The sequence below is a fragment of the Mytilus galloprovincialis genome, chromosome 6, assembly GCF_965363235.1.
Source record: "Mytilus galloprovincialis chromosome 6, xbMytGall1.hap1.1, whole genome shotgun sequence".
Lineage (NCBI taxonomy): Eukaryota > Metazoa > Mollusca > Bivalvia > Mytilida > Mytilidae > Mytilus > Mytilus galloprovincialis.
In genome coordinates, this window is record NC_134843.1 from 31,521,209 (window position 1) to 31,548,823 (window position 27,615).

At 32.8% G+C, this 27,615-nt stretch overlaps 1 protein-coding gene and 1 long non-coding RNA gene across 5 annotated transcripts in view; one reads left to right on the forward strand and one right to left on the reverse strand.

Annotated features, from left to right (window-relative positions):
• Positions 1-1,095: 1,095 nt before the first annotated feature.
• On the reverse strand, positions 1,096-2,632 carry LOC143079370 (uncharacterized). The gene is made up of 2 exons (XR_012979401.1): positions 2,294-2,632; positions 1,096-1,658 (listed from the first exon to the last, which is right to left on the reverse strand). It is a non-coding gene; the product is annotated as an uncharacterized LOC143079370 (long non-coding RNA).
• Positions 2,633-5,800: 3,168 nt separating this feature from the next.
• The window catches only part of LOC143079369 (uncharacterized), a 33,452-nt gene continuing 11,637 nt past the window's right edge, over positions 5,801-27,615 (forward strand). The window contains exons 1-4 of one of the 4 annotated variants that reach the window (XR_012979400.1): positions 5,801-5,934; positions 20,035-20,312; positions 26,243-26,308; positions 26,692-26,778. Coding sequence is in view for 3 of the 4 variants with exons in the window: in XM_076254647.1 (XP_076110762.1) it covers positions 20,049-20,312; positions 26,243-26,308; positions 26,692-26,778 (417 nt within the window). In the remaining variant the exon portion in view is untranslated. The remainder of the gene's footprint in view (positions 5,935-20,034; positions 20,313-26,242; positions 26,309-26,691; positions 26,779-27,615) is intronic. The other 3 variants (XM_076254647.1, XM_076254649.1, XM_076254650.1) reach the window with 3 other exon arrangements.

Sequence of the window (27,615 nt, forward strand, 5' to 3'; positions counted from 1 at the left end):
GAAGACATTAGATATGAATTGTTTCAAAAGGCACGTCAATGTATTGAAAATTTTGAAAACATGAGTACAGAGCTCAAGTTCAATGCTTTAATGACATGTAATGACATTCAAGTAACACTGTCCTACTCTATTCACTAATTCTATGTCAGGAGGAAAAATTTTTATAACGCATAATTGTCCATAAAGCCTATTCTTTTTATCAGGGTAAAAAGATAATTTAAAGAAAATATATATTAATTAAGGGAAATAACTTTTGGTACATAAATAATGAAAATATATGTATTGTAATAGTTTATGTAATATGTCGATAGAACATTTTAAATATATATATATATTTTTTTTATATTTTTTTTAAATTGTTGAAAGTGGTTTAAATGTACTGTTGATTCAATTTACTTTCTCTTTTTTCTATAACTTTTATTAATTTTAAATTACAATGTATAGAAATATTTTATTCTTATCGTAGTTTTACCCATAACTTTGTTTTAGTCGTTAGACGCAATTTTTAAACTAGGTGTATTTAACATTCTTACATTTCTTTCAAAATCTAATTTTTATTAGTCCGTTTAATTTATCAGGTTTGCAATATAAATACATGAGATTTCTTATCATTTCCTTTTTTTTTCTTTTTTTTTTTATATTATTATTTTTTTTTTTTTACATTGTATGATTGAGCTGTTTTATATGTATATAACAGTGTCTCACAAGTCTTTTTAGGCTGGGTGTTGATCTTTTTTTATGTGATTGTACTTGTGTAAATATTTCACTATGGTGTAAGATCAATATGTGACACTTTAATAAAATAAATTTATCTTATCTTATCTCTGAGGAATTAAAAAATACACTCAGCATTAAAATGATATATCACCAACTTGAAAACATTCACTAGTTGTTCGACTTTTCTTAAAATTACACAACCTCTTATCTTGATTATAAAACTATTTTTTACATAAAAAAAACTGTAGAAAAAACACTTCGTTTCATCAAGTTTTATCACGAGCATCGGCGTTTTCTTCTATTTTTAAAACATTTTAAGTCAGAGGTGACATATATTAAAGTATTTGGATGCAGGCATAGAGATGTATATAATCCAAGTAGACTTATAACTATTTAATGGCGACTATAGCAATACACAATATACAATGCATGTCTTATCCTAGCACATGTAACTCATTAACATAATGAGGTCGTATTACTGTAGTATAAATAGATAAGGTATTTATAGCCAATACTGTTACATCCTTTCTCTTTTAGAAAATAAGATAATGTCTTATCTTAAACTGTCAAATGAGTGTAATTAAATTACTATAATATATCAAGCTTTAAAATCAATTATAAGAATTTAACAGATATTACTTTTAACATTACTTAACCAAATTAACTATCAAAATCGAATGTCTATTTTCTGAATTAACAAATTACTGATAATTACTTTCAAATTAATATTTTAGTTAAAGTCCTTTTTTCTATTCTATTCTAATTCTAAAACTAGAGTCGAAGTACATTCAGTTCATATTATGACATAACAAAGTCTTTGTATTTTGCTGGTCTTTCAATCTTTCTCCCGTAGCGTGTAACCAATGGGTCGGACGGTACCGATTCTGTTTTGTCTTTTGAATTGCTTAGCGTCTCGTTTTGATTGTCAGTTTTAGGAACATCTATATTAACTTCTATGTTCTCCGGTTCATTAAACGGTTTGTATTGGTCATTTGTTTTTGCACGGCTCGTCGGTTTCGGCGTATCATTTGTCCATTTTCTTTTCTAAGGTCGTATGATCTTGCACTGTGAGTGTTCGTGACAATTCCTTTTTCCCACTGTTTCTTACTTTCTGGCGCGATTCGGACAATATCTCCGCGTTTGAGTTGTTTAAGATCACTCGCACCGCGGTTGTAATAATGAGATTGTCTTATTTTACTTTTTTCAATATTCTCGCGCACACTTTCGGCTAGTTCCGGTTTGAGTAAACTAGATTTGGTTGGTAGCAGTGTTCGAGTTCTCCTATTCATAAGTTGTTGAGCCGGGCTATAGTTTGTACTTTGTTGAGGAGTGTTTCGATAATTTAAAATCGCTATTAATTAAAGGATCGGATTGCGACTTTTTGGCTTTTTTCATCAAACGCTTTGCTGTTTTCACCGCGTTTTCCACTCGATTGTGGATGTCTTGGGCTTGAGGTGATATATGTTTAAAGTCCCATTTCTTACTGAATTCGCAGAATGCCTCAGATGAATATTGTGGTCCGTTGTCCGAGCAAACGAATTGTGGAATTCCGTAACGCACAAAGTGTTGTTTCAACTTGTTGATTACTGTTTTTGATGTAGTATCACTTAATCTGTCAATTTCAAAATAACTGCTAAAATAGTCCACTGTAATCAAGTAATCGTGATCGTTTAACGAGAATAGATCTGTCCCTACTTTAACCCAAGGTCGGTCTGGAATAACTTGTGACACTAGAGTCTCTTTTTGTTGTTTCATTCCGTATGACTGACACGTTTCACATTTGCTGATGTAATCTCGGATTTCACTATTCATACGCGGCCAATATACACATTCACGGGCTCTTTTTAAACATCCTTCTATTCCGATATGTGTATGAATTTGTTCTAAAATTTCTGTCCGCATGCACTTAGGAATTACACAATAATTCCACCTTGTATCGAAAGTTCGTCGCGGATGTGATAGTACGGCGCGATATCCTGTTGAATATTTATCTCTCTCCATCCTTTAGCTACCTTGTCGATAAGTTTGAGTAATATAGGTTCTTTCATTGTCGCATCGGCAATATCTTTCTGACGTTTTGCTGATATTGCAAGGTAATCCCCCATGTTTATGTTTTCTAGTTCCATTTCAATGTCCGATCTAACATGACATATCTCGTCCTGTTTCTCCGATGTGTTGTTTCCATTGTTCAGGTACGCACGCGATAGAGTATCTGCTATGTATATGTATCTTCCTGGTTTGTAGTTGATTTCTATGGTATATCGTTGCAATCTCAAGAGCATTCATTGAAGTCGTTTCGGCGCTTGAAACAGTGGCTTCTTGTAGATAATTTCGAGTGGTTTGTGGTCGCTTTCCACAAACATGTTTCTACCGTATGTGTATTGATGAAACTTTTCCATACCATATACAACAGCTAACAGTTCTTTTTCAATCTGTGCGTAGTTTTGCTCTGTTTTTGTTAACGCTCGACTTGCGTATGCGATTGGTTGGTTGTTTTGCATTAACGTTGCACCAAGTCCGGTTTCGGACGCGTCACATTGTAGGGTTGTGCTAAGTTTCGGATCGAAGTATCTTAACACTGGCGTTTTGGTTATTGCGTCTTTAATTCGTGCGAAGGCGTTATCGTGATCATCTGTCCATTTCCACGCATTTTCTTTGTGTGTAAGATTTCTGATCGGCTCGCACAAATCGCTTAGATTTTCCATAAATTTCGTGAGATAGTTTACCATTCCCAGTAAACGTTGAACTCCTTTTACATCTTTCGGTTTATCCATTTGCGTTATTGCAGCGATTTTCTCCGGACCGGGCTTAACGCCGTCTGCTGTAAGTAGGTGTCCGATATAAGGCATTTCAGTAAGGCGTAACTGAAATTTGTCTCGATTTAGCTTTATATTTCTGGAACGGCATCGGTCGAGAAATGCTTTGAGCTTAATGTCATGATCGGCAGTTGCTTCTTCTACCGTATCTCCTTCACCGTATATAAGAATGTCGTCCGCGACTGTGCGTACACCTGGTAAATTTTCGATTTCGCGCTCTAGAAATTGTTGAAAATATTCCGGGGCGGGCGAGATTCCAAAAGGCATTTTCATCCATCGGTGTTTCAAATGTAGTCAAGTAACTACTCGATTCGTCCATATTCACATGCCAAAATCCGTTTTTTACATCACATTTACTGAATATTTTCACTTTATTCAGCTCGGGCAACAAATCATCTATAATCGGAAGAGGGTAGTGACTTCTCTTTAACGCTTTGTTAAGAGGCTTTGGGTCTATGCATATTCTAAGTTTCCCATTCGGCTTCTTGACGGTTACAAGACTTGATACCCAGTCTGTTGGTGTATCGACCGCTTTAATCACTCCGTTTGTTTCTAAGCGATGAAGTTCACTTTTCAATTTCGGCTTCATCGCGATTGGAATGCGTCTTAACGGTGATTTCACCGGTGTGATTGTCTCATCAATTTCAAGGTGCAAATGTCCTTGAAAGCTTCCTTCTCCGTCAAATATATCTGCATATTCTTTGACAATGTTCTGCATTGAAAAATCGTTTACGTTACTTCCCCTTTCATACGTCAGTATGTTGTGAAACTGTATCTTAATCAAATTCATTTGCTGAATTGCCTTTGACCCCAGCAGAGGTGTGTATTCATCACCGACAACTATAAATTTCACATTATAGCGTTTGTTTGTTTTAGGATTTTTCAACCGTAGCGTGCAAATTCCATACGCTGACATCTGCGATTTGTTATACATCGTTAGTGTGTTATCAGTTTCTTCAATGAGTGACTCATGCACCAGTGACTTCGGGATTAGATTAGCTGTTGCACCGCTATCTAATTGGAATTTTATCTGCTTGTTTTGATCAATTAGAAGCATCTTAGCGAATATTTTGCTTTGAACCATGTTTATTTCACTTGATTCTACTGTGTTGATTTCGAATTCACTTTCGCTGTCATCTGTGTATACATTTACACTAACATGTTTTACTTCAGAGCGTCTTTTCATGTACTTTCCTTGTCTGCATTGAGATGAAAAGTGGTTATATTTTCCACACGAATCGCATTTTTTGCCATATGAGGGGCACTTTCCTTTCTCACATTGCCTTCCACAATAATCACAATTGTTTGCTTTCATTGGAAATTTCTTATTGTCTGATTGTTTGTCATGCTTGTATTGTCTACGCTTATGAAATTTAGCAGTTTTGTGTCTTACCGCTTTAATGTCTGTGCTTTCATTTATCCCGTTAGATCCTGCCATTGTTTGTAGTTTTTTCGTAGTTGGCTCGAATGAGCGACACAAGTCTATACTTTTTTGTAAAGTCAGTCCATCCTCTTGAAGTAGGCGCTTACGCGAAGTGTTGTCTCTTACACCACACACGATCCTGTCGCGGATGAGACTTTCTTCAAGTTGTCCATAATTGCACGTTTTCACGAGTTTTCTTAGTTTCGACACGTATCCATCAATACTGTCGCATTCTTTTTGGTCACACATATTGAAAGAGTACCTTTCAAAAGTTTCATTCGTTTTTCCTACGCAGAATGCCTCGAATTTCTCAATAACTTTTGTAATATCTTTCCTGTCATTTTCTTCTTCAAACGCGAACCCGTCAAAAATGTCCATTGCATCTGATCCGACGCAAGTTAAAAGTGTTGCTGTGCGTAATTTTGCATCTTTTTCTGATAGTCCTGACGCAATCTCGTAGTTGTCCCATGTTCTTTTGAATTTTCTCCAATTCGTCACAATATTTCCATCCAGATCAAATTTTTGAGGAAATGGAATTAAAGATGGGACGGCGGCAGCCATGTTTATTTGTGGTTCTTTTAGTTCATGTGCAATTTCTTCTCCGATGGCTGTGTCGCTTTCTGAGCTTTCCGTGGATATTAGTTCTTTGTCAAAGTTAATTTACCACATCTGACACCATATTTAAGTATTTGGATGCAGGCATAGAGATGTATATAATCCAAGTAGACTTATAACTATTTAATGGCGACTATAGCAATACACAGTATACAATGCATGTCTTATCCTAGCACGTGTAACTCATTAACATAATGAGGTCGTGTTACTGTAGTATAAATAGATAAGGTATTTATAGCCAATACTGTTACAACATACATTGGTTATGTAAGTTAATATAATGCATCTGCATCTAATTTGATTTAGTTTAAATTAAACTTTTTGATTAACAGTGTTTTGAATTGGATGCATTTCTTCAGTAAGGTAAGTTTTTACATTGAATGTTTTTGTTTAAATACAATTTTATATTATCATGATTATGTTACATTCAATGTTGGATATATCATAAAATTTATGCAGACATATTATAAAACGATAAACTCACAGTAAACAATCGTAAGCATGTACACTGTTAGCTGCGGAACCGTAGGTCTTTGATCCTTATGATATTTTTTTTACTATTCGCGGACCATAGATGGTCCGCAAATAGTCAAACAATAAGACCTAAGACCATAGATGGTCCGCAAATAGTCAAAAAATATCATAAGGACCTAAGAGTTACCGTTCCGCAGCTAGTACACTGTATAAGATACTAGAATATACTTAGTACTTTCTAGCTAATAATGTCTCTCGTGTTAAACATGATTTGAAAAACTCGAAAACTTATATTGTACCAAGTCTTTTAGTATTAAAATCAGTAGAATATGAGTATTTCTATTTTTATGATTTTGTATATTCTGCTTCCAAGATGTCATAGAGTTTACATACACTGGACAACAATACGTGTATACCAGAAAAAGAAGGATGCAAGATTTAGAAAATGAATAACATGTCTAAGGAATTAAAAAATACACTCAGCATTAAGTAAAATGATATATCATCAACTTGAAAACATACACTAGTTTTCTTAAAATTACACAACCTCTTATCTTGATTGTAAAACTATTTATTACATAAAAATATCTGTAGGAAAAAACACTACGTTTCATCAAGTTTTATCAGAAGCATCGGCGTTTTCTTCTATTTTTAAAACATTTTACGTCAGAGGTGACATACATTGGCTATGCAAGTTAATATAATGCATCTGCAACTAATAAGTAGAACAGAGTTAAAAAATGTAATAAGATAACATTCATAATAATAAAAATGACTAGAACACACCCGCGAAATCGCGGGGACCGAGAGCGTATGAAAACTGTAAAAAAAATATATAACTGGAGAATTTCAGGAGAGGTATCATAAGTCAAAGGTACTTGGGGTACTGGGCACATTTTTTTGCCCTCCCCCTTTTTCCAAATACCGATTTTTATTAACTCTGTTTTCTGTATACTATAAACATACAAATATATATATATATATACTATAATTACCGCCGTGAATAGTACAGAACCCCCCTCCCCCCCAGTAAACCATTGGAATTTATTGTAAATTATGCGACAAATACAATTTATTCATAGTATATGAAAAAGTAAAATCACAAAAATACTGAACTCAGAGGAAAATCAATTCGGAAAGTCTATAATCACATGGCAAAATCAAATGACAAAACGCATAAAAACGAATGGACAAAGAACTGTCATATTCCTGACCTGGTACAGGCATTTTCAAATGTAGAAAATGGTGGATTGAACCTGGTTTTATAGCTAGCTAAACCTTTCACTTGTATGACAATCGCATCAAATTCCATTATATTGTCACCGATGCGTGAACAAAACAAACAGACACAATAGGTAAAAATGTCAAAAATAGGTCTGGGGTACAGCAGTCAACATTGTGTTATCATCTTAATCACTATAAAAACAACAAATGTAACGAAGAAGCACAAAAAGGCATACATCAAATTAACATCCTCATTTTGATTATATTATACGATTTTATTTGTCTATGTAAAATGAACCCATCAAGGAAGGAGGGTTTTGAGTACCGGTGTAAAATTGCGCGTTTGAAATTCGCACAGGTAGACATGAAATAATTTTGTCGTTCAAAGTATAACGTGATGTATAAATACAGTCACGCAAAATAGAAATGAGACAATATCTGAAAAAGTCTAATTTCCATGTCCCGCACTTCACCAGCAATTATTTTTTTATTCAACCATCTTTTTTGAAAATTTTAAGTTTTAGTATTATAAACTAAATTATATAATGCACCATGGCCTGCCAATTAAACACTCATTCTTATATTTCTTCCAATAAAATATTGTAATTTAAATGTTCAACCCCCCTAAAATCATGTTGTCCCCTGTGTTTTTTTGAAAACTAAATCATTCAAATAATATCCAAATTAACTAAACAGGCGTCCGATTCTCACATATATTATATATTATTTAATAAACTTGCCCCTAATTTGTCTTTTTATATTATAACTATAGCATGTAATAAAATTTTGCAAACTTTAAGAGAAAAAAAAATTGTCCCCAGGGGTGATTTCCCTCCTGTTACCACTGGGGTTTTTTTTACCTGTGGAAACGTTTACAAGACCAAAAGTTATTTTCCCATTATGTATTGTGAAGAGCATCATTCCCTGAATGTATTAGTAAAAAAAAAATAGTTGGAAAGGCGGCCAGGTTTGAAAATTCAAGCCCATCCAAGGTAAGAATTTATAGAAAAATACTTATTGGTGTTCTATCCTGTTATAGCCTTTTTTTACACTTTCTGAGAATCTTTTTAAGTGTGCACCACAACATTAAGTGTGTTTTTATATCATCTTTTTAAAAGTTATATGTCACAGGAAATACACTTACATTTAATGTGATAAAAAGGACAAAAACTATCGCGTAATTCCTTTCTGTTACGTTCTGTCATGTTACCTGATCAAAAGTAACAGCATAACCATCATCAGTAACAGGAAGGATGTTCAAGACAATTAGTATATTGAATAAAAAAAAAATTGGTTTTTTGCTTTTGATAACAGCAGAGAACATTGTGCAATTCTAGTATAGTAGATAGTAACAGAAAGGAATTTATTTTAGAATTTTTCATTACCTGGGCAGATTTTTCATCTTTCAAATACAGTTTCAAAGGATAAATGACATTGTTTGCTGTTATCTTCCAATTGTGACCAATCTAAAATGATTTATTTTTCTTAAACTTTAAAATAAAGCAGAAAAATCCTTTCTGTTACCAACTCTGTCCTGTTACCGTTGTCCTGTTACTCAAGATTCTTTCATGTTACCGACATATCTGACTATATTTAAGTATATTTCTAAACCTTTTGTATTGCAAATGCTAAAATCAATAATTGGCATTTGATAAACTATTGCAGGATATACTAGTAAACCACAAATAGTGTCTTAAACTTATTCCTTATTCCCATTAGAAACTTTTTAAAATTGATTCACTTTGGTAACAGGAAAGAACTGGATTTTTTTTGTACCATTTTTTAAATTGCCATTGTTTCCTTATTAAACAAGTATTTGAATTACAGACAACAGTTCCTAGATCCCCAATGTGTGTTCTTCGATTTGTGCTATTAAAATACCGGGTCTAAAGAATTCTTTTTGTTTTTTTCTTATTGCCAAAAACTAGACTTTTTCAGATATTGTCTCAAATAACAAAAACTGACTTGACAGTTAAAGTAATAATAACAAATAAAATAATAGTGTGGTTCAAAGTATGACGGGATACATAAGTACAGAGTCACGTCAAATGTATATCACAAAAAAAGGGGAGGGTTAACAGTAAAAGTAATATTAATAAATAAAATAATTTTAATTACAGAATATCAGTGAGCGCCGTGGATAGTAAACTATTGGAATTGATAGTAAATAGCAAATACACTTTGTTTATAGTATATACATGATTATAGTATACAGAAAACATAAAATAATTGTCCAGTCCCAAGTACTTATGCAAATTATGTTAATTTTTAAATAGGCCTAAAGGGCAGCGGGATTCTTTTATATTTCTCAAAAAGTCAGTCCGATGACGGAAACAATATCTGTATGTCTTTATTTTCGTTTTCTTCCCAAAATAACCGAAACAGAAATACTTTAAGCAAGGATGATAAATGACTGGAGAATTTCAGGAAAGGTATCAAAAGGTATGGGTACTTGGGGTCCGTGTAACACTTATCAATTCAAAGTTTTAAAAAGTTTTGAAATTTTAGATTTTTGGAATTTTGATCAAAGTTTTAAAATATCAAAATTCCAAATTGTGTAAAAGTTTTGAAATTTTGAAATGTTAACCAAATAATTAAAATATTAAAATTCTAAATATCGTTTTTAAATTTGATAGTTTAGAAATTTGATCAAACTTTAAAAATACTAAACCTAACGTGCAATTTGATTATCTCTTTGAATGTTTGATTTTTTTAAATGTTTGATTAAGATATCAAAAATAGAAAAGGGGCAAAAAGGGGGGTACCTGTAAACTGCGAAACGAAACGAAACAAAATGAAATGAAAACATGCTGATACATAAAAGTTAATGTATAAAATAAAACCACAGGCACGGACAGTTGTAAGTGGTGAAAAATAGGATGACAAAATAAATATTTCTCAAAAGAAGAGAATTCATTTTAAAACAAGACACACGGCTCTGATAATGACCATTTTACTTGATGGTTTACTTAGCTCCCATATTTTAGGAGTAACAGTAAAAACTGACCAACTCGCAGTAGGTCAAATAGTATGGTTAGGTTGAGTATGTATATATTTTTTGTACTAGACTTTAAGCAATAAAATGGTTCAATACACGTTGTATTATCTCATTTGATTTCAAATTTATCTGTTTTGCTCTACGATTTCTTACTGTCTGCAATCATGTCGGCAGATGAATATATCTTTAACGATCATCTTTAACGTTTTAATCAACTATTCCTTTCTTTATCATGTTATTAATTGTTGGCCTTAGACATTCAGCTTTGAGCGTTCCTGATCCAGAAAAGCGCTTCGGTCATAACTTTTAACGTTTTGTTTTCATTTTTTATCGATTGCATGAAGATCATATATTGCCTTGTATCAATGTTTTCAGTTCTAAGTATTGGTACGGTAGGAATTATGAATTCAAGCTGTCGCAATGAACGTTGTGCAAGTCTGGAATGTGGGAGGTTTTTGATATCTTTTAACGCCGACATTAAGACTAAGATCAAATATTAGTATCCTAGAATCAGGAAATTGTTATAAGGTATCTACATAAACTCTTCATAGATAGATACCCGGATGTAAATTTTGTATTTGCGCCAGACGCGCGTTTCGTCTACATAAGACTTATCAAAAACACTCGAATCAAAATAAGTTTAAAAAAAAAAAGCCAATAAAATCAAATTAAATAAATAAAAAGGCAAAAAAAAAAAAAAAGAAAAAGAAACGTTAACATCAAAGTTATCGTTCTGGTTTTGTAAAATCTGAACACATTCATCATATAAACGTATACCATCATTATTATTTTCAGCCTTCATATTATGTAAAAGTTGCCGCTGTACATTATGCGCCCATCTATCCATTTGTAGGTGTCGGCATTTTGAAAATTAAAAACTATTTGGAATAGTTTATATCAGCGATAAATGGTAATCTTTTTGGGAATCTGATATATAAATATTTTCACTAAGGTGTCGACACTTTTTTTTATCTTATTTGGATACTTCTACGAGGGACTTCAGTAAAGATACATAAAAATATTATAAACCCCAGATTGATGAAAAAAAATCTGTGCAAGCAGAGGACAAAACAAATATTCTGAATCAAGATATCCCCCGGATACATTATAGTGTGAAATTTTGAACCAAAATAATTTGATCAATAGCGATGAAAAACTTAATAAAATTGTAAGCGCTTAGCGCGTTTTTTTTTCTTCACTTCAATAAAACAGCCATATCCCCACTTTTGAAGTTCAATGGTTGCTCCCTTAGACAACGTTTGGACTGATGCTTGTAAAAAGTATATGCATTTATCATATACGTAGCTCCATTAGGGGCCCTAAATCAACCTGTGTTTTTAAATAGCAAGTAAAAGGAAAAAGGATTTTTTTTTTTTGTATCAAGGGATATCATTGTTCCGTATTTGTTATTTTTTTTTAAGTTATCGTACGAGAATCAACTTTGAGCAAAGTAAAAGAACACAGGTACGTGTAGAGAGAGTGTCACGCTGTCAGCTGCATGATGAATTTTTCCATTTTTTGTCATACACTGTAGTTCATACGTGTTTCTCGTTTATCGTTTTGATATAGATAAAACCGTTGGTTTTCCCGTTTGGATGGTTTTACATTAGTAATTTTTGGGGGCCTTTATAGCTTGCTGTTCGGTGTGAGCCAAGGCTCCGTGTTGAAGGCCTTACCTGAACCTATAATGTTTTACTTATATAAATTGTTACTTGGATGTCGAGTTGTCTCATTTGCACTCATACCACATCTTCCTATATCTATTAAACATATCAAAATCCATCTATGAGGGCTACTTTGCCCGAGCCAGCTGAATTCTAAGTTTTTTTGAAATTTGTATGTTAAAAAGTTAAACCTTTTTTGAATTATCGAGTTTTGGTTGCCAGTGACAAATATTTCATGAATGATAGCAATAAATACAACAGGGAGGGATTGTGCTTGTTATTCATAAGATGAAGACATAATCTTTCAATTAGTTTAATTGAGGTCTGGAGCTGGCATATATCAGTAACTGCTAGCTTTATATATAGTAGTCCTTTGTTAATTTATTATCATTGTCATTTTAATTAGTTTCTTTTGCTTCCTATTCTGACATAGGACTTGTATTTCTTTCAAAGTGCGTTTTACTGTGCGTATAATTGATATGTGTTAGTTCATTCTACATTGGCTAGAGGTATAGGGAGGGGGTGGATCTCACGAAAAATGTTTAACCTTGTCACATTTGTGCGCCTGCGCCTGTCCCAGTTCAATTCAGGAGCCTCTGGCCTTTTTGATGCCGGTTTAAATAGGTTTGAATTTTTTTTAATAGGTGCACAATCTTAAAATTTCAGTACGGTTATCCCATGTGATGTTTAATATGCTAAAATAAAAAAAAACCGACTTCTTCTTTTAATTTTTTATTTTGTAATTAAAAATTGTTTGATATATTTCGTGCTATTTATTCCAAACTAAGAATGATTATAATCAGAGCCGTGTTTACAGGTAGCCCCTTTTCTATTTTTGATATTTTAATCAAAAATTTAAAAATCAAACTTTCAAAAAGTGAAATAATCAAAATTTCACGTTCAGTTTAGTATTTTAAAAATTTGATCAAATTTCTAAACTATCAAATTTAAAAACGATATTTAGAATTTTAATATTTTTATTATTTGGTTAAGATTTCAAAATTTCAAAACTTTTTAAAACTTTGAATTGATAAGTGTTGCACGGACCACTTGGGTACAGGACAATTGTTTTTAATCCCTTCACCTTTTCCCTCAAAATTCTCACTATTTGGTTTTCTATTTATTTCAATATGAACATACGTTTAGTATATTATGAACATTCATTACTATAAATAACGTGTCTTTTATGGCATGGTATTGGTTTCAAAAATTCGATATTTTTCATTTAAATGCAATATTTTATATTTAATTGATATATTTCTTCATTTAAATGCAATATTTTTTTCATTTGAATGGTATATTTTTTATTTAAGTGGTATAATTTTTCATTTAAATGGTATAATTTTTCATTCAAATGGTATAATTTTCATTCAAATGCAATATTTTTTATTCAATTGGTATAAAAAAATCATTTGCATGCAACTTAAGTATTTTCTATTCAATTGGTATAATAGTTTTTTTTATTTATATGCAATAATTGCATCATGGGAAATTCTTTGACGCCTAAAGGTCAAATTTGCAACAATGTTTGTGATTGGTCGGTGTTTATTTGGATCTTCTCTCCTTTCTTTCTAATCTTGAGTGACCAAGAATTAAAAAACGGGTCAGCCTCAGAATATCGCCCATCTAACTAAAATTTGGCGTTCGTGCGAGTTCGTGCACTTGCAATTAATGCCAAGTATGGCTAGGCAGAGCAAAAAATGCGAGTGACAAGTAATAATAATTAATTTGACACACAACTTGTTCATGGATAGAAACAGATGCCTGCGTTCATTGCAAAACCATCTCCAATAAAAACACTTTCTGAAGAAACTCCCCTACAGTCTTCACATTGAAATAAAAAAATATATACATAGCTAGTCCCCCCTCCCCCTTTAAGTCCAAGTACATGTTATCATGACGTTTTTTTGTGTTACATGTATATTATTTTGTTTACTTCAAGTTTCTTGATACTCAGACACGTTGCAGCTGGGCAAACATGAAAAAAGAATAAAAAGACTTCGAGGACGTTATAATTATTTGAACTAAGCCACCTCTTTTTTTGCTACATGATGAAAAAAAAATCAACTATAAATTACAACAGCAGAACCAGTGACCCCGTGACAAGGAGAGACATAAGCTGTTATACTCCGGAACTAGTTCTTTAATAAAGACAATTCAGGATAAATTGGAACCAGTTGCCAACCCATGTAACTTATTATGTTACAACAATAGTCCTATGACATAGGACTTCACTGTAAGAGGCGTGAATTTCATATTAAATACTATCTATAATATGTGCTCTCAAGTATTATACCGCAAATCATTTTACATTTAGGATTCGTTGCTGAGCTTTTTTTACTGTTCTCATCTCTGAATCCCTTAAATAGACTTTTTTCAAGCCCCACAGTAGTTCAATTATTACTATATGCCATTGCTTAAATAAGTATGCAGAGCATATTTCAAAACATATTTTATCTTCAGGACTTTTAAATGATTTACTGTTCAATTCTGCATTGGGAAAGGAAGGGGGGGGGGGAGGGTATACAAGTTTATTTTGTGATACAGTATATAATATGTATAGGTATCCAACAAATTATATGATTGTACGTTTAGCTATTATCTAGATCGGTACAAAATGTATATATTAAGACACACATAACAGAGGCGTATAAAAAAAACCTCGGTGTCTTAGGAGGGGGGGGAGGGGGAGGTTCAAATTTAGATATTTGTATAGAGTTGTATATATGCGAGTATTGGCAGCAATGGTTATGATGTGTGTGTGTGTAGGGAGGGTTTCAGATCAAAGATCGTTTCTATAATTCTATAATTCTATATCTTTTAGTTTTTACCATTTCACTCTATTCTTTATCCTTTGATCTGTATTATATTTGTCCTAAACATAAGTGACATATTTGCCACTGGACATAAGGCAACAAAAAATCAATCAACTTATTCTGTATATTTCATCATTTCTTTATTATATTATCTATAGGTTTGGTCCCGCCCCTTATCTATTTTTTTGTTTATATATTTGATAATGCCATTTTGAGGGAGAAAAGGTAGGGGGCAAGGCGTTTTTAAAAACATATTAATGGGTCGCGTTTTTTTTTTTTTTTTTTTTTTTTTTTTTTTTTTTTGTTCTTCTGAAGTGAGCCAGAAGAAGTCTATTTCTGTTGGTTTTTTTTTGCATTTGGAAGATCTTCTGGCTCTAGGTTATTAAGACGGTAGATGCACATAACAAACATGGCGTCGTTTAGTCTAAATGAAATTATTAATTTATGAATGCAGATATATAAGAATGTGAGCTGTTTATAAACTATTGGGCTATTCCGATCCGTGGTGGTCGGTTTAAATTTATAAATGAAGGATGGGGAAGGGAAGGGAGAGCATTATTACTCATTTCAATCTGTCTCTTATCATGCATATTTTTCAGCTCTTACCAGGCAACCATATTCATATATGAAATCCTTCTGTCCCACCCGAACAAATAAATAAATATAAAATGGCTCGTATTTAACACAATTTAAATTGATTGATTGTATGTTGCTAATTTTAACACCCAGTGACAAATATTTCATGCTTGTTCGTGAAAACACGAGTTTAGAAGTCAGGTATATAATATAAAAACGAAGAGATGTAATGTGATTGCAAATAAGGCAACTATCCACCGGAGTTCAAATATGAAGTGGATGTAAGCAATTATAGACAATCGTAAGGCCTTCGACAATGACAAAAACCTAATACTGTAAAGTCGTCTATAAAAGGTCCGACATGAAAATGTAAACAATTCAAACGAAAAAACTAACAGCCTAATTATACATAACAAAACAATTTACAAAATTTCAAAATGTGTCGAGACATGATCTAACGACAACCACTAAACAACAGGCTCCTGACCTTGGACAGGTAAATAAAGAATGTGACAGGGTTGATATAGAAACGAAGATGTGGTATGACTGCAAATGAGACAACTCTCCACAAGAGACCAAATGACACAGAAATCAACAGCTATAAGTCACCGTACGGCCTTCGACAATAAGCTAAGCATACATCGCATAGTCAGCTATAAAAGGCACCGAAATCACAATTGTAAAACAATTCAATCGAGAAAACTAGCGACCGAATTAATGTAAAAATAAAATGAACGAACACAAATATGTATAACACAGCAACAAACGGCAACCACTGAATTACAGGCTCCTGGCTTAGGACAAGCACATACATACAGAATGCGGCGGGGTTAAACATGCATGTTAGCGGGATCCCAAATCCTCCCCCTAATCTGGGATAGCGGTGTAACAGTACAACAACATGTTTGTAAGCACTCAATCCATACCGAATATGGGACAGTGGTATAACAGTACAGTAATTTAACAACCTGTAAAATCAGTTACAATTACTCAAAAGATCGGAACGAGACACACACAAAAAACTAATTTGAAGACAATAGACACAAAGCACCGACATAAGAGTATTTGCAATTACTGGAAATTTGCTCAAAGCTAATACATGTAACAACTAGAACTAAAATAAACCTTGTTCTTCCTGATTGAGTTATCAAACAGTACACAACACGCGGCAAAGGATTTAAAAAAAACAGTCTGAGAAACGTCTAGTTTACGTTGTATATAGATATAAGAAGATGTGGTATGAGTGCCGGTGAGACAACTCTTCATCCAAGTCAAAATTTGTAAATGTAAACCATTATACATGTAGGTCAAAGTACCGTGTCTTCAACACGGAGCCTTGGCTCAAACCGATCAGAAAGCCATAAAGGGCCTCAAAAAATGACTAGTGTTAAGCCATTTAAAGTCTAACCTATTTAAAAAAAAGGTAAACAATGTACTTGCATATATATCTATATATACAATGGAAGTTTTTGAAAAGTGGCCCGAACGTTGTGACCATCGAAATTTTGCAATAGAAATACTAGTCAGGAGCACAAGATTTTAATAAAACAGCCAGTGCAGGACTCGCAAGAACGCCAAATTTAGTTAGAGGGGCCCTTGTTAATTATTGGTTACTCAAGTTTAGAAAGAAAGGGGAGAAAATCCAAATAAATACCGACCAATCACAAACGTTGTTGCAAATTTGGCCTTAAGGCGTCAAAGAATTTCCCATGATGCAATTATTTCATTTAAGAATTGAATGCTTCTTTTTGTAAATTTATTGGGGTGTAAAAGCGTTGACCGAAGTACATTTTGTATGAAGCGCGGAAGCATCTAAATGAAAAAATATACCATTCAAATGAAAAAATATTGCATTTAAATGAAGAAATATACCAATTAAATATAAAATATTGCATTTAAATGAAAAATATCGAACTTTTGCAACCAATACCATGCCATAGTCTTTGCTTTTTACTTTCAATTCTCAGTGTATTAAATAATTCACGGTGGTCATTGATATATTATTGATACCCTCTCTATTTAATATACTAAGTGACCCGATGAATTTTTGTAAAAGATTTTATGACTAGAAACTTTCAGAAAAGGCTTCAAAAGTCATAATTTGTAAATGTAAACCATTATACATGTAGGTCAAAGTACCGTGTCTTCAACACGGAGCCTTGGGATATGACAATTGTTTTTCTAGCCCATCTCCTCTTTTTTCCCACCAAAATTCCAATTTGGTTTGTTTTCAATTAATTAAATAAAGTTAGCGTTTATATGTATTTTATTATGAACATTCATTACTATACATAAAGTGCATTTTCTTTTTACTATAGATGACTTCACAGTTTACTAATCGATCTACGGCGGTCATGGACATATTATATATATTACCCTCTCTATTTAATAAACTCTGTGCCCGCCTTGGATAGTAAACTTGAAAATAATAGATGATTTTTTGTGTTAAAATTTTTTCAAAAGATATAAAAACGTTCAGTCCGAAATTAAATTAAGCGACACACAGACGATTTTTATGTATTTGCATTAATCAATAGAGTGTGAAATCGATTATTATCAGCCTTTTGATGCCGTTTTACAGTAAAATGTCAAAAGGACCAAAAACAAGCAACAAGGTAAAATTTCTTTATGGACATATATAAAAAAGAAGATGTGGTATGATTGCCAATGTGACAACTGTCCACAAGAGACCAAAATGACACAGACATTAACTACTATAGGTCACCGTACGGCCTTCAACAATGAGCAAAGCCCATACCGCATAGTCAGCTACATCTTCGTTAGCCAAGGGTTACGATCCACTCCCGCTCTCTTCAGCGAGAAGAGAGCGGGAGTGGATGTCCATTCGTTTGATGTGTTTGAGCTACTGATTTTGCCATTTGATATGGGACTTTCCGTTTTGAATTTTCTGTACAATTCAATATTTTTCATTTTACTTTTTACAGTAGGTCAGTTTAAGGATGTACACATCTGAAGAGCCAAACATTTCTAGAATTAAACTTTTTTTAACCTGATTTTGGGTTTATATAACTGTCAGAAAGTAATTGATGGGAAAAAAAATCATATACCATAAGGCTGTGCACTTCTTCTTTTTTTTTTTTTTTGATACGGCCATTTGAAAGTACCCCATTTTTAATGATTTTCTCATTTTTCATCATTTTTACCCATTTCTGGGCTATTCATATGAAAAAAATCACAGTTTCACAATTTATTTGTTTTTCATACTTTCACTAAAGCCACGATCCACTCCCGCTCTCTTCAGCGAGAAGAGAGCGGGAGTGGATGTCCATTCGTTTGATGTGTTTGAGCTACTGATTTTGCCATTTGATATGGGACTTTCCGTTTTGAATTTTCTGTACAATTCAATATTTTTCATTTTACTTTTTACAGTAGGTCAGTTTAAGGATGTACACATCTGAAGAGCCAAACATTTCTAGAATTAAACTTTTTTTTAACCTGATTTTGGGTTTATATAACTGTCAGAAAGTAATTGATGGGAAAAAAAATCATATACCATAAGGCTGTGCACTTCTTCTTTTTTTTTTTGATACGGCCATTTGAAAGTACCCCATTTTTAATGATTTTCTCATTTTTCATCATTTTTACCCATTTCTGGGCTATTCATATGAAAAAAATCACAGTTTCACAATTTATTTGTTTTTCATACTTTCACTAAAGCCATGATGAAGTGGACCAATCTGAATTAGTCCAACTTAAATAAACTATTGGTTGGTGTTTATATTAGAAAGTTTTATAAAATGTTGTTGCTTTTTCGTGTCAAATAGAACATGCTGTTAATTTTGAAAATTTGGGATTTTTCTCTCTGTTTTGTTTTAGAACAAAAAGCATATTATTTCAACTTCTTTGTTTTAATGATTGAAAAAATACATATCGAAGAGTTTTGAAAAACAAAATTGATATGGCATGTACATATTTTGGGTAGAATTCATTTCTTTGTACCTCTCGCATTTTCTCAACATTTTGGCTAATGACACTGACCGGATTGGTTAAAATATTTGAAAGTTTTATTACTAAAAAACTGCTAATTGTAAGGACATATATTTTTCACAGAATTTAGTTTGATTAAAATATATGAAGATCGTGTTTTCTTCTTTATAAGCGTATATTTGGTTTATTATGTACGTACATCATCTATACACAATTTCATTGATATTTTGCCTGTAACATCGAACCTGTTATGCACAATTGTCAATGCTTTTACTTTGTTTAAAGTATTATGTCATATTATCGTAATTTTTCTGAATTTCATATGAAAGAAGTATCCCATTTCTATTAGAAAAAATATCGCATTGAAAAAGTTTTTGCATAATAAAAAAATATCGCTATTCTATTAGAAAAACGTCGCGTTCATTTAAGAATAATAGCATTATTATCTTTTTACGTACATCATTGTCAAAGTATTTGGACACCTCAAAATCATATAGATCCTTCAAATACGTTTTACTTACAATTAATATAACACGTTATTTCATGGTTGTAGCATAAAAATGTAATTATGAGAATTGTATTCTTCCCTTTTCGTCTTTTTTTTTTATATCAATAGCCGATAGGGTTGTAAAACCGTTGATCGTACGCACATCTTGGAAGCGTTTCACACAAAATGTGCTTAAATAAACGCTTTAACACCCCAATAAAACAACAAAAGAATAATTTAATCCTAAAGTTTAGTTCACATGTGATTTCGTTTCAGACGATAACATCAAAATGTCGACAGAGGCTGCACCTGCGAATACTGACCGTTTTAATCCCATCGCTTTTCAGTTGAAATCTTTAAACACATTTGGATTTATACAGATGGTATTAGGTGGTATCCTAGCAACCATTGGAGGCGTCGGTTTAGTTTTGGATAAGAGCAAAAAGGATTGTTCTTTTTCATTAGATACCTACTTTTTCCTTAAATTGGATTGTGAAAATAAATCAAATGATCTTATTGGAATGGATGGTGCGTGTTTAGGATTATCTATATGGGTAAGAATAGTCATTCTTTGTAAGATGAACATCATGAACTCCAAGGGCGGATCCAGCCATTTTCAAAAGGGGGATTCCCAACCCAGGATAAAGGATCCGCCACTACACTCGATGTTATGTAATATGGTTTCTAACATTACAATCAAACCGTTTACACTAACCTAAAATTGTATTTTATTGAAAACAGTTTTCAATAAACAACTGCGCCAAGTTTCCATTTTAACTTTAGTTTGCCTCAACCGAATGTTATTAAACTTAAACACTATGCTCATTACCACAAAAAAAAAAAAAAAACCCAGATAACAAGGTATGATAAGGGCCGTTTCTGGCCCCCCTTTTTCCAGAATTTTTAAACTTTGAAGTTGAAACCTATCACGCCTGTGTAATGAACTGCAGTATCTGATCGTCCATGTAGAACCTTATTTTTAGGTGTTATGTACTCAAATATGTTCAAACTGAGACCTTGAAAAGCCGACGACGAAATAAAAGTACACATGTAGCATTCAATTGACTCAGATCCTATATGGATTATCAAATAAAACATGCTATAGCAAAATTACTTTTAACATATTTCACTTGCATAAATACAAATTGGATAAGACCCATTGCAAACAAACTTATGAAGTATGCGCGAAAAAAACATGTGTATTTGTTTGCCATTTCGAATGTGTATTTTGTTTTGTCTGGAGTTCTATGTAAGTGACAAAATTTCATGCCAAACCTATACCGATTCCTGGAGTACACTGGTACTTCTTACCTAGCTGTTTAATGTACATGTAAACTATGTCCTCTTAATTCTATTTCACATTCCCCCTCCCCTCACGGGACAAAATGTCGAGCATGTTCGTTAATTTAGATCTGTCCGTCCACCCATCCGCCGTACCGTATGTTTCTGCCCGGACATATACGTCTAGCTATCTCCTTCAGTTTTTTTTTTTTTTTTTTTTTATCTAAAAGGCTTTTTATTTATAATAGAGGTGTGTATGTCTACAGGGTTTTAATTTTTTTATAAAATTTTCTTTAAATGTCCGGTATTTTTGGTACAAGCTTTATATATAAAGAGTCGGTTATCCTCCTACAGTTTTTGAAATACAGCTTTAATACCTAATAGGTTTATTGTACACATAATTGATGCATGTATTGCCATCGGATTTTTATTATTCTTCAAATATTCTAAAAATATCAGATTTTTGGACTTAGTCAATTTTTCTTGCTACTTAAAAAACAATTAGGGTAGTTGTTGAATATTCACCAAAAACGGTAGTTGAACTTTTTTTCCCTCTCACTTGCTATTGAAGGCACAACTTGCACTACTAGTACTACAGTTTAATGTCCCTAATGCAATAAATAAGATTTTTTAGTAACTTCAAATATTTATTCAATACCGGAAATGTTGAACTTGGTGAATACTACACCCGATTTCATTGAGTGTGAAGTCAAAGGTAATATTTTTAGTTAGCTTGATTGTTAGATGAACCATAAAGTCATTGTTAGGTCAGGTTAACTACCCTCCTTTTAGAATATACTAGTCCAGCAGATTACCAATCTATCTGCCTGATGGACTATGCTACTTCGAAAGGAGGGTAGTTAACCTGACATAATAATGACTTCACGGTTCAGCTAACAAGCAAGCTTACCAAAGATTTTACCTTTGGCTTCACACTCGATGAAATCGGCTGTAAATCTTGAAAGTTGAAACCTTTTAGCTGGACATTCAGTCTTGCAAGTGAAGACATTCAGAATGAAAATAATAAATAGATCAACATTAAAAGGAGAAATTAAGGTTGAAAACGAGTGCACCCGCACGTGCGGGGATCGAACTCACAACCTCAGTGTTGACTGGCTAGTGATTACAGAAGTAACTTCTTAGACCACTCGGCCACCGAGACCTTTTAATGAAGTATGTCTACGTTTCTAATCAAATTCGAATGTTTTGGGGTTACATGAAATACTACTTACCAACAACTGTTTCATTAAAAAAAGCATTTCATTTTGGATAAGATAAGGAGATGTGGTATGATTGCACATGATACTATATACCGGCGATCAATGTGCTAATTTCAGGATATATATCGTAGAAATAATGAATTTTTAGAGAAGCTTGAAGATGATCATGCCTCTTTCGTCTACATATCTGAATGAGTTTTTAACGTCTTAAACCCTGACCTCATTGAAAACTTTGAACTTTTTTTCAGCATTTCAGTCTTTAAAATATTGTGTTTAGTGTTAAAAAGCTCACAGTGTACAATTCTTTAACTGACAAACAATGACATTGTACAGGCTATGCATATTTGCTATACATACTGTATAAATCTGATACTGAATCTTCAATAGTAGTTTTAATCCATTTGCGTTTTTAATGTACCGGTAAGCAACATGTAAATGTGAAATGCTATATTCATAACTTCAACTATTATTTATGAATTATAAGTGTGCCACTTCTTATATAATTTCAAGGTTTTTTATGCCCCAGTTATGGGAATTATGTTTTCTGGTCTGTGCGTTCGTATGTTAATCCGTCCGCCCGTCCGTCCGTTCGTCCATCTGTCCCGCTTCATGTTGGCGAGGTAGTTTTTGATGAAGTTGAAGTCCATTCAACTTGAAATTTAGTACACATGTTCCCTATGATATCATGATATGATATTTCTAATTTTAATGCCACATTAGAGATGTTGCCCCATTTTCACGGTATACTATACTGGGGACACATTCTTGTTTATTTTACATATTAACTTGTTAATGTTTATACTTACTAATTATTATGTGACAATATGATTTGTATTTATCCTTTTTTTTTTAATAAACCGACCATTTCCTTGATGGCTAACTTTTATTTAATACTAAAATTGAGAATGAAATGGGGAATGTGTCAAAGAGACAACAACCCGACCATAGATCAGACAACAACTGAATGCCACCAATGGGTCTTCAATGCTGCGAGAAACTTCCACACCCTGAGGCATCTTTCAGCTGGCCCCCAAACAAATATGTATATTAGTTCAGTACTAATTGACGTCATAATAAACTCTGATTTATACACAAGAAACTAAAATTAAAAATCATACAACACTAACAAAGGCCAGAGGCACCTGACTTGGGACATGCGCAAAAATGTGGCGGGGTTAAACATTTTTTTTTTAGATCTCAACCCTGTTTTTGGTAACAGCATATATGATTTAATGTTTACATCATCAAGATATAATAATAATGTCAAAACCTACTTCGGTTTACAAAAAAAAAAAAAACATTATTTAACCGTTGCTAAGCACTATTTTGGTTGCCAATCTTTTTATCAGCATGATATACAATTGACTTGCTTTCATTTCTTACTGCTAGTTATTCTTGCATGTATTAACCAATCTAACCTGATGTTACTCTAATTTGTACAATTAAAAAGTTTTTTTTTTGTAGTTCAATTTAATTTCTATCTTTTTCGACTGTTGCTAAGCAACTTTTAGGTTGCTATGCTCAATTTCATTTTCTTGAGAAAAAAATAATGATGACTCAGACATCATATATATGAAAGAAAAATCGCGATTTTCGAAGCGATGATTTCTAACTGGCTAACAGGACGGTTTTGCCTACGGTAACTTTTCTCATCATTTGTTTACTCCTATATCTACAAAGTGCTTTGAACATCTTCGAGGTATATATACCATCATAAATATGAGTAACTGTAACAAAAACATGCATTAGAATATAAAATATACGTGTGCATCACATCAACTTGGTAGAAAAAAATGAAATCGATGGACAATTTTGCTCTCGTAGTACAAAGCAAATAATCTTTTATTGCAAATATGTGCATCAGTTTACAGTTAAATATATACTGTTTCAATATTCTTTTCGTATTTAAGTAGAATATTCGTATTTCCCATAAAAATTATGTTTTCCTTGAGGACCCTAAAATAAATTACTGTACGATCAGTCTAGAACTGACTGTATTCTAGAAGCGATTTCAGATGTTTTGACTGTATGACCAGTCGTGATTTTGAAGAAAAAACAACAGCAATTTGAAGGTATATATGTGTATATGTGATATTATGAACTATCCAGGGAACTATAACGTGTAATTACTTTCATCAGACAATTCAAATATATTTCTGATGAATTTTTTAGACGGCAAAATAATTGCATTTTTGTGCCATCAGTCTTATTTAAAATCAAATGCCTAAAAAGTAATACATGATTCGCTTGTGGACTTTGTAATAGTGTATCGTTACAGTTATCTGTTTAGCTATTACATTTTTAAAAATTATTTATACCGTCCGCCGTTGACCAATTGATGATAACATAAATCAAGCCTGTCTCTTTTAATATAACAAAAAATGGATAAAGACAGCTTTGCGTAGGGGGATAATTCATGTGATATAATTTTGGTAAGTTTACAGAAATAGAAGGTCCATATATCATGCATTAATCGAGTAAAAATGGAACAATTTCAGAAAACTTTAATGATTGGTTTAGGAGGTGTTGGAAATACCTGATGGGTGCCCCCATATAATGCAATGTTCAAGTCCGTATCTTATATAAAGTAACCCCATAAAAGATTTTTACTAAAATTCGAAATGGACGGTGCACAATACAGTCGTTATCATTTATGATAAGGAAACCGAATAAGATTAATTAATAGTTATATCAGTGACGGATTCAAAAAAAGGGGATCTGGCTGTTTGAAACCTTTTTTTTAACTATCAATGCATTTATATGGGAACAAATATTTGGAATCCCCTTTTCTTCTGGATTGGACCCCCTCTCCATTTAAAAATGTCCGGAACCCCCAATGTATATTAAGTGGTTAATGAGGAGATGCGCTTACAAAACCGGCGAAACATATTGTACCGGTCCAACGGACGAACGGAAAGACGGACTTCTTTATCACTATAACCCCCGTTTGACAAAGTGGCGTACAATTGAGTGTCAAAGAGACAGCTCTACATCTTAATCAAAGTGAAGGAACTGTGATCAATTATAGGCTACGGTACGGCCTCGAATGTGTGTAAATACATGCATTTTTATATAACAACTAAATCTGTGTGTTTGTACAATTTTAGGTATGACTGAGGACATTTCTGAAACTTATATACTAGTATACATCAAACCTCCCTCTTATTTTAGCAACATTTAAACATCCTTATACTTAATGTAGTAAGTCGAGTACACCCTATCAAGCTAAAACATGTTTCATAAGTTTTCAGGATGTGAATGTATTGAAATATATTTGTGTTATTTAGAAAAATGCCACCTTCTAATGTATCGTAAATAACTTTGAAATCACCACTAGAATACAGTGACATAAAGACTGATCATACAGTTTTAAAATATACAAGCGAGACTGATCGTACAGTGAGAAATTCAAACAAGTGTAATTTTCTTATTTCTGGCTTCAAAGATCTGGTTGAAACTTTTACCACCACTTGAAATATACTTCATTTAGTTAATTAAGTGAGGTTTTTACTTTAATTTGTACACTAAGAGGGTAACAAGATTGTTTTTAGGTTCGCCGACTGATTTTTCTTAGTGATGCACTTGAAAATGTCTTGATTAAGGCAAAGATACGAATAATGAATGTGCGGAATTTAATTCTAAACCATTTGAGAATACCGATGTCGGCTGAATTAATCATTAAGCAATGTACAGATGATCAACTTACCGTTTAATTCAGTATACCCATCAAATTTAAAATGTGATCCGAAAAGTTCTCGCTTCGAAAATCGCGACTTCCGGATAGCGTACAGAATAGTATCTACACTGTGAATTTCTTCTGTATAAAGCTGATATTACGCACGTACGTTAACGAAGGATTTATAGAAAATTAAAAAGAGCTATGGTTTCTAAACAACATAAGCTTATCAATTGAATATTTATAATTATCAAATCCGGATGTTCTAGAGAACGTATTCGCACTATATGTATGTTTTATGATATAGGTTATGGTAACTGGTGCCATACCAATGTTCATGACCCAGAAGAGAGAAACCGAATGGAGAAGTCTGGTAAGATTCTTTTCATGATTTTTTATAAATAAAGTTCTTTTCTCGTTTACATTGTTTTACATTTGTCATTTCGGGGCCTATTATAGTTATTGGTGGAGAGTTGTCTTATTGGCAATCATATACAACATCTTATTTTCATATTGTGTACACTGTTTCGTTAAAAGCAGAAATATGTTTTTGAACTAATTAGACCATTAAGCATCATCTTATCATGGTAAACAATTATAAACGTATTTATGTCTCAACATGATACGCAAGACTTATCAGAAACATGAGAAATGCATTTTCTTATCTCTTAAGTGTCTTGTTCTATGTAGGAAAAATAAATGTGCGTGTAGCTTTTTATAAGATCATTATTATTGCATTTCTCTTTCTTTTTTTAGAGACTGGCGTTTATGGTGTGCAGTATTATTGGAGCGTCAGCAATAGTTCCAACAATCGGAGCATTAGGACTAGCTGGTTTGCACTTTGTAAGTATTTATCTGTTACGATTTCATGGATCTGTGACAACGATGTTGTTACTGGAATGCTTGTTAACGTGCAACAGGTTCTGTTGCTGAAACTGGCGAAGATGCCGAAACGAATGACAGTGACCGAAGACTGGTCCCCTGCCTATTGAACATAAATCCACTGGCGGAACTAACTAACAGACTGGTAGAGCGAATACAAACGAAGACTTTCAGTATGGATTTTATTTTCACTTTAATGAACGGATGATGTCAGTTCAAAAGGCTGACTCCGACTGAAGAATTAACTTCAGTCGAAACATTATAAAGATATACAATGTTTACAGGTTGCCAAAGAATTAAGATTACATAATAATAAAGTTGACAAATTTTACAAGCATAATATCTATACTATTAAACGAGAAGACCTCATTTTGGGTGTCGCTTCTCTTCTTTCCACAATAAATTAATCAACACGCCTCTGTGTCCTATTGGTACAGTGCATAGTCGCATTTGTCATCCATCCATATGATTATTCAGATTGAGTTATTTTGGGAGAAAATCGAGAAAAAGGGCATCCGGATATTATCCCGTCATTGGACAAAATTTTAAGTCAGATTATACTTCCGGTTTGCGTTTTTCTGTATACTTTGAACATACATATACTACGAATAAAGTGTATTTTCAGAATTCTATCTGCTATCATTTTCAAGTTTACTATCCACGGTGGTCACAGAGTTTATTAAATAGAGAGGGTCTGTATACTATATCAATGACCACCATGGATCGATTAGAAAACTTAGAATTGAAAGTAAATACACTTTATATATATATAGTGAATGTTCATAATATACAGATAAG